The sequence below is a fragment of the Echinops telfairi genome, unplaced genomic scaffold (assembly GCF_000313985.2).
Source record: "Echinops telfairi isolate 266 unplaced genomic scaffold, ASM31398v2 ScPeMD7_70;HRSCAF=299, whole genome shotgun sequence".
Lineage (NCBI taxonomy): Eukaryota > Metazoa > Chordata > Mammalia > Afrosoricida > Tenrecidae > Echinops > Echinops telfairi.
In genome coordinates, this window is record NW_022103968.1 from 954,318 (window position 1) to 968,038 (window position 13,721).

Below are 13,721 nucleotides of genomic sequence, written 5' to 3' on the forward strand. Positions count from 1 at the left end.
AGCATCTCAGTGCTGGCGTGGGTCTCCACGTGGCTTCTCCAGCTCCAGAGCTCTGGTTGCCATCAGCGTAACTCCATGTGGCCTGTCCACAGGAATGTCTCACAGAGAGAGTGTCCCCACTCCAGTGAGCTTTTTATCTCCTTCGCGCCTCCAAATGAGGTCATCAGGCTGCGACCTGATTGACAGGCTAAACTCCACCCCTTCACTCTTAATAGTCTAAAGTTGACACCAGATTATGTAACTACCACAAGCCTGGTCACAGGTGACCCCGTGACCCCTGGCCAACCTTTCCTACTTAACCACTGTGCCACCAGTTCTCCTCAGAGAGGCTTGACACAGGGACATGTACCTACAGAGCGAAGGCACAAAATGAGTCTTGTCTCATCACACAGCCATTCAATTTTGGCCACCTGTGACTCAGGTTTCCCAGGCTCACCTGTAGTAGGTACCCCTAGACTCACACCCTCACTTGCTGACGGATCCTGTTAAGTTAGCACCAATTCATGGTGATCCTACTGGGCAGGAATGAAGCACCGCCCAGTCCTGCCTCCATGGGGGGACATAGAATTTGTGTTGTTTGATTTTTGATGACAGATCACCAGGTTCTTCATCGCAGTCCACTGGACCCGTCCACCACGGGTGACCCAACCGGGGTTTGAAATACCCGTGGGATAGTTTCCACCATCACAGCAACATACAAGCCACCGCATGACGGCACCCTTTAACATGCCCTGTGGCCTAAAGGACCTCATTGTTCCCTAACTACGGTGGCCTCTGTTCTTGGCTCCGAAGAGTAATCCGGATGCCCGGGGATTCCAAGCCACACGGGAGGAGGTGTGCTGGTGTATGGGGGCTGCCACAGTGACTCGCCTAGGAGGCCAGCGCCAAGGGGTTTGGGGGCACCGTTTAGCCTGTTGAGCAGACAGCCCGTGAAGCTGGGACTAGGAGGCTCAGAGGCCTTGATAGTGGATGGGCTCAAGCAGCCCACACTAAGACTGTGTTAGTCTGGGTAGACGAGAGAAACAAATCCATGGACACACATATGAAAGAGATTTATATATAAGAGCAATTGAACATTGAGAAAACCTCCCAGCCCAGTCCAAATCAAGTCCAGAAGTCCGATACTAGTCCATATGTCTGATACTAGCCCATACGTCCAACAGCAATCTATAAAGTCCTCTTCAGACTCAGGAAACACTTGCAATGATGCCGAATGTAGAAGGTCACAGGCCAGTGGGTAGAAAGTCTTTGGATCCCGTGGCATTGGAAACATCTCAGCGCTGGCAGGGGTCTCTACGTGGCTTCTCCGGCTCCAGAGGTCTGGTTGCATCAGGGTAGGTCCCTGTGCCTTCTCCACCTTAGGGCACTAGGTGTCTTGTCAGCTTCAGTATCTCCCAGGGTATCCGTTGGTCACCTAGCCTTTAGACAATGGCCGCATCACAAATCCTCAACAAGCCTAACCCCTTGGCTAGGCCTTGAACTTCAGACCAGTCCACCCGCTTTCATCTTCTCCTCTAGTTCCTTGTAAACCAGGTCCATGGGTGTCAGTGGCCAAACTCAACCCGTCTCTTTATTCCTGCATTTCTCCCACTTCCACTCAACAAGGGGATCCAGGTGGTCACCTAGCAAGCATTTCGGCCTGCCCACAGGCTTCCCTTAATGTTCAGTCCCAGAGAGGAACTTTTTCCATGGTTCCAGATTTTTTCCTGCTTCTGACAAAAACCAGTAGAGTTCAAACTTCAAATCCAAAGAGTTCCTTTTTTTAAACCTTCAATCTGTCAAGCTTGCTCCCAGGCAAGTCTCTTGGATGCAAATGTCCTGAATGTGCCCAAGCACTGATGGGGCTTATCTTCTCAGAGCCTTCTTTCCTGGGTGGCCTAAACCCACATCAAGATCAAATTAATGGCTTGAGGCAAGTGGGCTTACAAGCTCTCTACTTTCATACTTCCCCAAATCATTTCTATACATCCTTATAACTATAATAACAAACATAAGAAATCAGTATAAACAACATAGAATCAGATACTAAACTCAATTCTTTTTTTTTGTCTTTTATAAACTCAATTCTTAAAACAGTCAAGTTCAATCCTTATTTAGCTTATCTAAATCCTTATCTAAACTATTCTATTGATACAAAAATATGGGATTAGGCCTCTTGAGAGTATCAAGCTAGCCTCAGGCTTTCTGCAGCCGTTTTGACCTTCTGTCTACCATTTTCTCTAACCAGCATAGTCTCTGAGAAGTTCAAATGGCGATTTCTACCCCTGAGCTCAAAATACACATTAATCACATTCATTCTCACCATTTCAAACAGGAATAACCAAAGACTACAACCAAGCATAGTAATCAAAACTTTAGCTTCCCATATTCTTTCCAGAAAACAACTCAGTAAACTGCAAGGATATATCTTACTTCTGGCTAGCCAAAGAAGGAACACTACCGAGAGAGAGGGCAAACAAACATCTATTCTCTAGCTTTATGATTTGTTTCTCTAGTACCCCACTCCTGGTACCAAATGTGTTAGTCCACCCAGACTAACGCAGAGCATACCACAGGCCCAGAGGACTCGGACTCTGTCCAGCTACTGCAGTAAGATCCGGGGTTGTGCTCATCTTCCACAAGTCACTGAGAAACACGGACAGTGTCCTCTTAATCTATTGGGTCTGACTTGGCCCAGGTGCTGAGGACACGGGGACCCACACACAGGACTTCATGGACTACTGGTGTCAAAGACAACAGAGGGAGATGTGTGTGTGTGTGTGTGTGTGTGTGTGTGTGTGTGTGTGTGGAGAGAGAGAGAGAGAGAGAGAGAGATGGGGCTCTGCTGTTGGGGAGGTATGTGAGAGAGAGAGAGAGAGAAAGAGAGAGAGAGAGAGAGAGAGATGGGGCTCTGCTGTTGGGGAGGTTGGGGTGAATGAACAGTTTCCAAGCTCCCAGAGGCCCTGGCATCTTGGGAGGAGCTAGATGGGGCAGAGTTGGGCTTGTGGAGGAGACAGAATAGCCTCTGTGAGAATCAGTTTTTGGCTTTCCCTCTGAAACTGTGCAGGGCCCTCCCCACCCCACTATGCTCCCAGGCACCAGGGCATGGGCCGGGCCCTCGCAGACTCCTACTCTGTCCTTGGCAAGGGGAGAGCATGGTGGGACTTGACCCTGCAGGCTGAAGGGTGGAGGATCTACTTGAAGTGCGAAGACGACAATATGGGTGAGGACATTGGAAAGACCTCAGCTGTGCCAGGAGAGCGACAGCCAGGCTGAAAAGGGGCTTCATCCATGCAGGGGGGTGCAGGTGGGAGAGGGCTTCTTAGAGCCTCCAGAGGGGACTGGCGACCTACAGGGGACGTTACAGTTTCTGACAAGCTCACTGGGCAGAGCTTTCTGAAGCTGACGTCTGGGCGTACCAATGAGGGCATAATAGATCATCACGGGTCCCCGGCAGTGAGCCTAGTCACACCCCGCCCCTTTCTCCCTCATCTAAGACACCAGTCACCCACGTGGCTCTCTCTGTCTGTCCCTGTGCCCTGGCACCCAGGGTGTGCATGTGTGTACAGAAGGGCACAGACTTGGGTGTGCACGTGTGTACAGCAGTGACTCATAGAGGATGAGCACACCCCGGTTTACTGCACTGACCAGAGTCCGAGTCCTCGTGGGCCTGGCGCACTCAGCCCAGGTGGTCTCGATGCGGGCTGCTTGGGCTCGTCCTCTGCAAAGGCCTCTGAGCTTCGAGAGTTCCAGCTTCACTGGCCGTCTTGCTGGGGCCTCTGCTTCCCTGTGCCCTGGGGAGGGGTGGGCGAGCACGTAACTGAGTGGACATATGGTAATGCTGTGGACCGTGGCGTCCAGGGTGCACTCAGGTGTATGAGGACAGTGGGCCTAGGATAGGCATTCCCATTTGCTGGATGAAGCCAGGGCTTGGGACAGCGGCTGGGCAAGGCAGATGGATTTGGCTGAGTTCTGGTAGAGGCTGGTGTCTTGTCTGGGGAGCTGGACTAAAGGACACAGCCTGGCATTGGGCACTCTCAGCAGTGGGATGGCATCTCGGGTTACATGCCCACAGGCCAGCTGTTCTTTCCAGAGTGGGCTGGCGTGGACGTGGGTGCAGGGTGGCTGGTCTTGGGGGATGCAGGCCTTTAGGAGAGTTAGCGTTACTGGGGTTTATCCCCCGGTTCCAGTCACATAGCAGAATAGGCAGAGGTGTCGGCAGCTCAGAGTCATTGGTTCCAGTGTGGGGGCCAAGGCTGGCCTCTGAGTCACTGCCTCCTGGCCCATGCCCCGCCCTCTGCTCCACTGTTAGTGCATGAAGGCCTGTGTGGGCTCGGCCTGGATCCCCGGCCATGGAGAACCTCTAGTGGCTCAGGCAGGTGGAGGGACAGGCTTTGCTGAGTGGTTCCACCAGGCCAGGGCCTCTTCAGTCTGCACAGAAGTGGCCAGTCTGTGGTCTGGGGCTGGTTAGCCTGTCTTCACCTGGGAAGAGATTGTCGTCCAGAGTCAGCTTTCCCCGCTGGGTCAGGTCCTGCCTGCTGCGACATGCGTCTGTGTGTGCCCTGGGCTGGCTGTAAGCAGAAATGCACCCCCTCCCAACTCTGGGGCAGAGGTCTGGGCCCATGCTGTTGAGAGGCCGTGTCTCAAGACTTGGGGGTCCCGCATGGTCTGCAGCTCCTGGTGGCTCAGATTCTGATGTTGACTCTCTGGGGTCGCCCCAGTGTGGGTCAGCATCTCTGCTTTGAGGACTGCAGCACGGGGGAGAGCCCCGCTCCAACAGTGGGATGTCACACAGCCTGACTGAGGACATCGCAAAGCCCCTGTCCCCACGGCCGGATCCTCAGCAGCCTTCTAAAGTGTGGGAGGCAGCTGGGGGGTGGGGACGGGAGCAGGGGTGTTCTGCTTGGCGGAGGGACTGAGGCCTTACTCAGAGGGGCTGCTTGAGGCGGGGCCCTCACCGGAACCCTGTTTGCTCTGCAGTGAACTTCGACCACTTCCAGATCCTGCGAGCCATCGGGAAGGGCAGCTTCGGCAAGGTAAGGTGGAGCCTGGGGGCTGAGCCAGCAGGGGTGGTTCAGGAAGGTGTGTGGGGGCTGGGTCGACCTGGTTCCCAGGAAGCTGGCCCACCTGCCTGTGGGTGGGGTCGTGACTGTACTTCCTTTGAGCAGGCATCAATGCCGGGGGTGGGGGGCACAGAGGGGACAGCTGAGTGCTGCCTGCTGAAGCTGTTTCCAGGCCAGCACCCTCATTCTTTATGAGCCCCTTAACACGGAGACAACACACCTGGGTGCTCCCTCACGTGCTTCCCCTCCCAGCACGCTAGGCCTGAGCGGAAGGTGGCTCGGAGTCAAGGGTGGTGAGACTGGCACCCTGTGCCCTCTCTGTGGCCTGATACCCCGCCTCCCCGCTTTAGGATGGCCCCCATGCCCCCCCAGGGGCTGTAGGAAAGTCCCTGAGCATTGTCCAGCGGTGGCAGTCGATGCGAGAGTCCCTGTGATTCCGAGGGTGCTCAGTGAGGATGGGCAGATGGCCCGGCCTGGTGCAGAGGCCATCTGCATACGTCCTCCACATCCCCTCCCCCACCCCCCCACCTCCCCCAGGCCTTGGGGACCAGAGCCAGGTCCCCTTCCCCTGTGTTCTCTCTTGGCTGGGTCTACTTCCGGTGGCAGCTGAGAGCAGAGCCATTGTGTCCCAGAAGAGGGTTCAGCGAGCAAGCCTGGCCCCGCCTGGCAGCTCTAAGGGAGCCGGCTCTGAGTGGGTACAACTGTCCCCAGTGTCTGTGGAGGGGGGTCTGGGCTCCGGGGACCTGTGCTGGGGGCGGGCACAGAGTCATGGGAAGGCCTGCTGCTGGCGCTCCTGGGTCTGCTGCTGCCCTTTAGGGCCCTGGGTCCACACTGCTAGTCAGTGTCACAGAGGACAGAGCTGCCCTTGGAGCTCAGCTCTCAGGGCTCCACACAGCCTCTGGCTGGCACTTTGTCCACCATGGAGCTGGCCCTGTATTGTCACTGCCCAGAGGCTGCCCTGTCTCCACTTGGTGCTGTTGGGTGTGAGGTTCCTGGAAAGAGGGGTGTTGCTGGGTGGGGAGTCCCTGGAAAAGAGGTGTCACTGGATAGGGGGTTCCTGGAAAGAGGGGTGCTGCTGGATATGGGGTCCCTAGAGAGAGGGATGCTACTGGGTGGGAAACCCCTGGCCCAAGGAGATAAGGGCTGGTTCTGAGGAGCCCAGCAGCTGATAAGGGGCGGGGGCTTGCTGAGCCATGGCAGAGGCGGGGGTGGGGGTGGGGCTCCAGCTAGGGCCCTAGGCTGGGCCAGGTGGCATCGGTGAGATGCCCTGTGTTCCAGACTGGGCAGAGGCCAGTCGGGCTGGACACTGAGTGAAGAAGCCATCCCCCAACGTGTTAGGGATGTCCTGTTTCCTACTTCAACCTTTTAGAGCAGTGTCCCTCCCAGCAACCACGGCCACCCTGCTCCTGCCCCTCCCTGGAAGAAAGCAGAGGTCACAGAGGCCCCTCCCTAGGAGGCCCAGGAAGGCCCCTGCCAGGCTGTCAGCGGTTCCCAGGTGGCACCCACACTGTGGTCAGCTGAGCCACCTTTCCCGAAGGTCAGGGCTGGGAGGGTGCCGGAGGCTGCTTTGAAGTAGAGGCAGGTTGAGGACCAAGACCAGCCCCCAGGGGTCCTGGTCACAGAACCACAGCAGGTGCTGAGCACCCAGGGTGGGGAGCAGCCTCTCCTCTTTCCTGGAGATGAGGAAACAGATTCCTTGGGGGTGGGGGGGGTTGAGGTGAGTTTATGCAGTGGCGTTGGGGTTGATGGAAGCCTTTCCCAGCCTCCCCAGCACAGCTGGACCCTGCTGCCCAGCACCTTCTGAGCCGCAGGACCTAAAAGCCCAGCGCAGGGACTGGCTATGATGCTCGGACTACAGACCATAGTCAAAGCCCCAAGTGGGAACCCACTGCCCTCGAGTGGACTGTGCCCCTCAGCGGTCCCGGTCCGTACAAGGCTTCCGAGAGCGCAGAAGCGTTGGGTGGTCCCCTCGGGCCTCTGGGACCACCTCCTGCCTCAAGGCCCCTCCCACAGCCCTGTCTATCTGGAGGCTGCGTGTCTGCTGTTGGTCGAGTAGTCTGTGGTCCCTCAAGTGGCTTGGGGTCCCTCACGTGGTCTTCAGACCCTCGAGACTGGGAGCATGGGGTGGAGAGTGCTGCCAGCCTCAGCCGCCCCTCGTGGGGACGGTGCCACTTTGTGACCCACCAGGAGGGGCCCAGTGACGGGACCACTGCCAGTGACATGCACCTCCTTGCTCAGCGAAGCTGGCCAGGCCACCAGCAACCCCCGTAGGAGCCGCTGGCCACCCGTGTGCCCTCCCATCTGTGGGGGACAGGCTGTTACCAGTCGCACTCCCCATGTTGGAGGTGCCTTCTGGGCCGGGCCTCTGGAAGCCTGTGAAAGCCCAGGACGCCCTCCGAGAGCTTGGCGGTCACACTCTCCAGCACAGCTGTCCTCTGCTCTCCTGCCTGGCACTGGGCTCCCTCCCGGAGGTCGAGTCGAGTGGGCACTGCGCCTCCCTGAGGGTCAACTTTTCTCTTAAAGCTGCAAATTGGCATCTTTGTGGCACCTTTGGCAGGAAGATGCGTTTTACTTCTGTAGAGGTCCCCCTGCCCTGGCCCCGCTGCCTCTGGACTTCGCTGTGCTTAGGGTATCCCTGCGCCCCCGAGCGAGGAGTGCACCCTTGCCCACACCTAGCCCCTGGGGGTTACCCGTGGGGAGTGCCGCCAGGTCAGATGGCTTCTCTTCTCCTGGATCACGCTGTTGGTCCTGAACCCTGGGGGTCAAGGACATGCTCTCCAGGAGGAGGGGGCTCTCCAGGAGGGGTTGGAAGGTGGAAAGCCTCTCGGTATGCCTGCAGCTGTTCTGACAGCCCCTCAGGCAGGTGACCCTGGAGTCATGTCCTGGGGGCAGCGGGGGTCCTGCCTTTGACCTGTGATCTAAGACCTGGGTTGAGGGAGGCTCTCTGGGTCCTACAGCTGCCTCCTGACCTCTGGCTAAGGTGGCTCACCTCTGTCCAAGAGGTGCCCCTGTCAGGGGGGTGGGGGTGGGGGGGTGGAACTAAGGCAGGGCAGCCTGGAGGGGGTGTATCAAGGTGCCTGCCTTTCAACCCAAATCTCCTTGCAGCCATAAGTATTCTCTGAAAAACTGTTGCGTGTCAGTGTCCTGGGCTATAAATACCTTGTTTGCTTTTGTGTTAAAATAGCACCACCCCCGCCAAGTCCCACCCCTGCCCAGGCTGGTATGTGTTGGCTTACGTGGCCCTGTGGGTCCATGTGGCCAGGATGCAGCCTGCTCCGCTGCCTATCGGGGCCAGAGAGGGTCCTGGGTGGCAGTCTCTGGGCCCAGCTGAGGACGGCAAAGTGATCGGGGACTTGGGGAGGGTATTTGGGCCCGGCTGGCCTGCTGAGCCCACATGCCCCTGGGGTCCAGGCTGGTGGGGTGCTGTGGGGTTTGGACCATGGAGGGGGACACCCAGCAAGCAGGAGCTGGTCTCCAGGGCACCATGGAGGGACGGTCCTGAGCATCGCACTGCCCAGCCACCAAGACCTGAGCATCAGTCCCCAGAAGACAGCTGCCCCCACTTGGGGCCATGTGACTGCCACCACACTGCCCTCAGAGCCTTCTCCCTGGCTCTGCCCCAGGGCCAAGGGCCACTTGTCACAGCCCGAGAGGCTCTGAGGCTCTGGCACTCCACGTGGACGATGGCCCGCCTGTCCCTCCAGCAGTCTCCCAGGGCATGACCCCACTGTGGCTGAAGTGCTGTTTCCAGAGGACACCAGCTGAGTCTCACACACCTCCCAGCAGGTGGCTCCCACCTTAGACACTTCACACACTGACCACCTCGCACACTCACAAGCTGAGGGGAGTCCAGGTTGCTATCAGCTGCCCGTAAATTAGGGGTGCTCTCCTGGACCGTCCAGGGACCCAATGTAACCATAGGCCCTTGTAAACGGGAGAGAGGAGGCAGAAGCGACAGGGCCCAGGGCTGAGGGAGCGGAAGTGGCCAGGACACAGCCTCACACCCTGGGCCTCGGATGGAGCCACCCTGAGACACTGGGAAGCCAGCACCCAAGCCTGGGGGCCCATTTAGACCCTGGCTGCTCTCAGGTCCCAGGATTGGACAATCATCACAGCAGCCACCGGGCTGTGGGTCAGGGAGACCAGTGCCTGGTGTCCTCTGACTCATGAGTCCTGGCCCAGATGACCCCAAGGGATCACCCAGGTGAGAGAGCACCCCTTGTTGAGGGTACACAGTGTGGAGTTGTGGGGGAGGGGACTGGCATGCAGCTAGGCTAACAGTGGGTGACCAGCCTGGCCTCGCTCCCGGCAGCTGGGCACTGGGTGTGCATGGAAGTTTCTTTTCGTCTGAGAAATCACATTGGAGCCTGGCTGGGAGTAGGTGGGGTCACTGTGGAGCCCCTCCCCCCACCCTCTACTAGGAGGGGCAGCCCAGTGGCCAGGGGAGAGCTGTGAGGGGCGTGGATTTGGCTCACTGTATGTGTGGTCTCAGCTGCTGGGGTCAGGCCAGGTCTGCAGTGTCTGTCCCTATCTGACCCCATGCTCACAGGAAGCAGCCCCCCCACCTCCCCACAATGCAGCTGCTCCGTTGGTCCGGTCCGTTGGTCTGTTTTCTGCGCTCAAGTTGTTTCACAAGCTTTCCAGTGACTGCTTCTTTTGCAGTGGACTGTAGAGTCCTTCGTAGTCGGTTTGGTCCAGAAGCTCCGCTGACACCTGCTCACCTGGGTGGCCCTACCGGCATCTGAAACACCAGTGCTCTTCCATGTCCTGCAAGTTCAGTGAAAGGGGCTTGTTCACGGGGGGGCAGGGTGGTGGCACCCAGACTGCAGCCTGGCGTATGTTCCGTGTGTGTGCTGCAGGTGTGCATCGTGCAGAAGCGGGACACGGAGAAGATGTACGCCATGAAGTACATGAACAAGCAGCAGTGCATTGAGCGTGATGAGGTCCGAAACGTGTTCCGGGAGCTGGAGATCCTTCAGGAGATTGAGCACACCTTCCTGGTCAACCTCTGGTGTGTTCGCCTGCCCGAGGCTGCCCAGGAGTGCCCTCCCTAGTGACCCCTGCACCACGTCCTCGTCCCGCCCTCTTGACTCTGCCATACCCTCACCTTCCCATGCCCCAGGTCCACTGGGTTCCAGGCCCATGGGCAAGCTTAGCTTAATGCAACTCCTCGCCTGGACCTGTAGGAAGCCCAGGGCTTTCCCACAGAGAAGCATGTGGCCCGTGAAACTTCTGGCACCACAATCAGGAGAAGAGACATGAGGGGCCTGATTCTGAATGTGCTTCTTAAGATGGATGCAAAGACCAACCCACCACCATCCTCATTATAACCATCATTCCATTACCTATTATCACCCCATCCCCATCATCCCTACCGTTTTCACCACCATCACCCCCATCCGCATCCCCATTACCACCATCATCTTCCCGATCATTATCATCATCTCTGTTAACATCATCTGTCATCATCATCACCATCACCATCACCATCATCATCATCATCATCATCATCTCTGCCATCATCATCACCATCACCCCCATCCGCATCCCCATTACCACCATCATCCTCCCCGTCATTATCACCTCTCCATCATCTGTCACATCAACATCATCTCTGTCATCATCATCACCATCATCATCATCATCATCTCTGCCATCATCATCTCTGTCATCATCATCATCATCATCATCATCATCTCTGCCATCATCATCATCATCATCATCATCATCAACATCATCATCATCATCATCACCATCATCATCATCATCATCATCTCTGCCATCATCATCATCATCTCTGCCATCATCATCATCATCATCACCATCATCATCTCTGCCATCATCATCATCATCATCATCATCAACATCATCATCATCATCACCATCATCATCATCATCATCATCACCATCATCATCATCATCATCATCATCTCTGCCATCATCATCATCTTCGTCAGCATCATCATCTGTCATCATCGCCATCATCACCCATCCCCATCCCCATTATTACCATCATCTCGTCGTCATCATGATGCCACCGTGTTCTTCACTCCCATGACCACTGCTATCTTCCTCCCCATCACTGTCATCTGTCACCATCATTCCCATGATCGTTTTCACCCCATGACCATGACCTCATCACCATTATCATCGTTCCTATCATGATGTCATCATCATCCACACCAGCCCTCCTCGTCTTCCTCATCACCCCACCACCGTCATCCCCATCCCTAGGACCACTGTTATCATCGCCACGCTCACCCTCGTCGTTCACACTGTCATCGTCCCCATAACCTCCACTCTCGTTACCACCCCACCCCACCATCACCTCTCCTTATCCTCATCCCTAACACCATTAACACCATCCTCCTGACCAGTCATCACCCCTTAATCCCTGTGATCCCCAACGCCCTCCTCTTCCTCCTCATCTCCATTGTCACCGCCCGTTCCCTACGTCACTGTCCCCGCCACCCCCTTGGGCCACAGGTACTCCTTCCAGGACGAGGAGGACATGTTCATGGTGGTGGATCTGCTGCCGGGCGGGGACCTGCGCCACCACCTGCAGCAGAAGGTCCAGTTCTCCGAGGCCACAGTGCGGCTCTACGTCTGTGAGCTGGCCCTGGCCCTGGACTATCTGTGCAGCCAGCACATCATCCACAGGTGTGCGCACCTGGGGTGGGGTGGGCGGGGCACGGGCCTTGGACCACCCAGGTTGTGCTGGTGGGGCCCAGATGGGGAGCGGTGGTTTGAGGACACTCCCTCCCTCTCTCTTCGTGCAGAGATGTCAAACCTGACAATATTCTCCTGGATGAGCAAGGTGAGCGGTGAAGGGGAGGGTGATAGGGATGGTGTGTGCCCTGCCCACAGGGACACTCTGGTTTCGGGGCCCGCTGTCCAGCCACCCCTCCCCCTACAGGACATGCACATCTGACAGACTTCAACATCGCCACCATCATCAAGGATGGGGAGAGGGCAACGGCACTGGCTGGCACCAAGCCCTACATGGGTAGGTACCCGCTGCTCTGACAACATCCACCTCACTGTGCAGGCGTCCTGGTCCAGGCCTCCCAGAACAAGCTGGGGACGTCGGGAGAGCTGTGTGCTGCTCAGTGGCGAACCCACACTCCTGGGCCTGGCTGGCCTGTGCAGTGTCCATGCTCTGCCCCTGGGAGGGCTAAGGGCAGGAGTGCTGGGCGCAGCCAGGTCTGCAGGCTCCCTGATCAGTGCCTTTCTCTTTCTGCTGACAGCTCCCGAGATCTTCCAGTCCTTCGTCAGCGGTGGGACTGGCTACTCCTTCGAGGTGGACTGGTGGTCAGTGGGGGTGATGGCATATGAGCTGCTTCGAGGATGGGTATGGAGCTGACAGCAGGATGCCTATGCCCAGGGGTGACTGCTGCTGACCAGGGGTCCTGGGTTCTGGCAAACAAATGAGGCATAGCTCTCCCAGTGCCGGGAGGTGGGGGTGGGACATTTTCTTGGAACTTCCTGGAGATCCCTGGGACTGTGCTGTCCTCCCTGCCCCCAGGGGGTCTTGGGTTCCACACACCCAGCACCCAGAGGCCCTGGGACCCAGAAAGGCAGGCCTCTCCTCTGTGCTCCAGGCTGACCCCTGGAACCCTGGTAGGAGAGCAGAGTGATGGTCAGCTCTCGCTGCCTGGCCTGGTGTGGTGCTGGGGGAGGGGCCAGGGGCAGGCTCTGCCTCTGTGCTGTCCCCTGATCACACTCAACTTGCACTTGCTTGTGTATGTTTGGGAGCTGGGAGTGGGGGTCGGGTGTGCTTCCCAGCTCTGCTCTGAGTGCCATGGGGTTTCTAACCGCCTCCTGCCCACAGAGGCCTTACGACATCCACTCGAGCAACGCCGTGGAGGCCCTGGTGCAGCTCTTCAGCACAGTGAGCGTCCAGTACGCGCCGACCTGGTCCAGGGACACGGTGGCCCTGCTGAGGAAGGTGGGTCAGCACCCCGGTGTGAGGCCCTGCAGCCCACTCAGCTCCAGGGTTTAGGAGGGAAGCCTCAGTTCCCAGGACCCTAGGGAGTGGGGGTCACACGTGTTGCCCAGCACCAGTGCCCTCAGGGTCCCCCACCCCCACCACTGTGCTCAGGGCCTGGACCAGCATCCTTTACTCTGAGTCAGAGGTGAGCGGGCGAGAACCGTGTGTCAGGGCACCACCTCCCCGTGGCAAGTGTCCCTGCAGCCAGCCTCCTGGGGCCATCCTCCCAACCGGGCTGTGGCCAGACCCTCTCAGGCTGAGCTGGCTGGGCCCGGTCACTGCTGACCGGGCTGCTTTGGCTGCATGACCCCTGGCCGATGGCCTCACTGCAGCTGCTGACCGTGAACCCTGAGCACCGTATCTCCAGCCTGCGGGACATGCAGGCAGCCCCCGCGCTGGCCTGCGTGCCCTGGGAGGACCTGAGTCAGAAGAAGGTGGAACCTGGCTTTGTGCCTAATGTGAGTGGGCCCCTCCCTGCCCAGCGGGGTTGAGGGCACCTGGGGGGGGGGGTCAGCCCAGCTGCTCAGAGCTGTCCCCACAGAAAGGCCGCCTGCACTGCGACCCTACCTTTGAGCTGGAGGAGATGATCCTGGAGTCGAGGCCCCTGCACAAGAAGAAGAAGCGCCTGGCCAAGAACAAGTCCCGGGACAACAGCAGGGACAGCTCCCAGTCTGTGAGTGGGGGCGGGG

At 57.9% G+C, this 13,721-nt stretch overlaps 1 protein-coding gene across 2 annotated transcripts in view; it reads left to right on the forward strand.

The window, feature by feature from the left end:
- The first annotated feature begins 4,962 nt into the window (after positions 1-4,962).
- STK32C (serine/threonine kinase 32C) overlaps positions 4,963-13,721 on the forward strand; it is an 11,636-nt gene continuing 2,877 nt past the window's right edge. The window contains exons 1-9 of one of the 2 annotated variants that reach the window (XM_045291651.1): positions 4,963-5,015; positions 9,902-10,053; positions 11,529-11,702; positions 11,822-11,859; positions 11,959-12,048; positions 12,290-12,393; positions 12,874-12,990; positions 13,365-13,490; positions 13,574-13,705. In XM_045291651.1, coding sequence (XP_045147586.1) covers positions 9,935-10,053; positions 11,529-11,702; positions 11,822-11,859; positions 11,959-12,048; positions 12,290-12,393; positions 12,874-12,990; positions 13,365-13,490; positions 13,574-13,705 — 900 coding nt within the window. In that variant the 5' untranslated portion in view covers positions 4,963-5,015; positions 9,902-9,934. Of the gene's footprint in view, positions 5,016-8,455; positions 9,247-9,901; positions 10,054-11,528; positions 11,703-11,821; positions 11,860-11,958; positions 12,049-12,289; positions 12,394-12,873; positions 12,991-13,364; positions 13,491-13,573; positions 13,706-13,721 lie in introns of those variants that run through there. The other variant, XM_045291652.1, reaches the window with a different exon arrangement.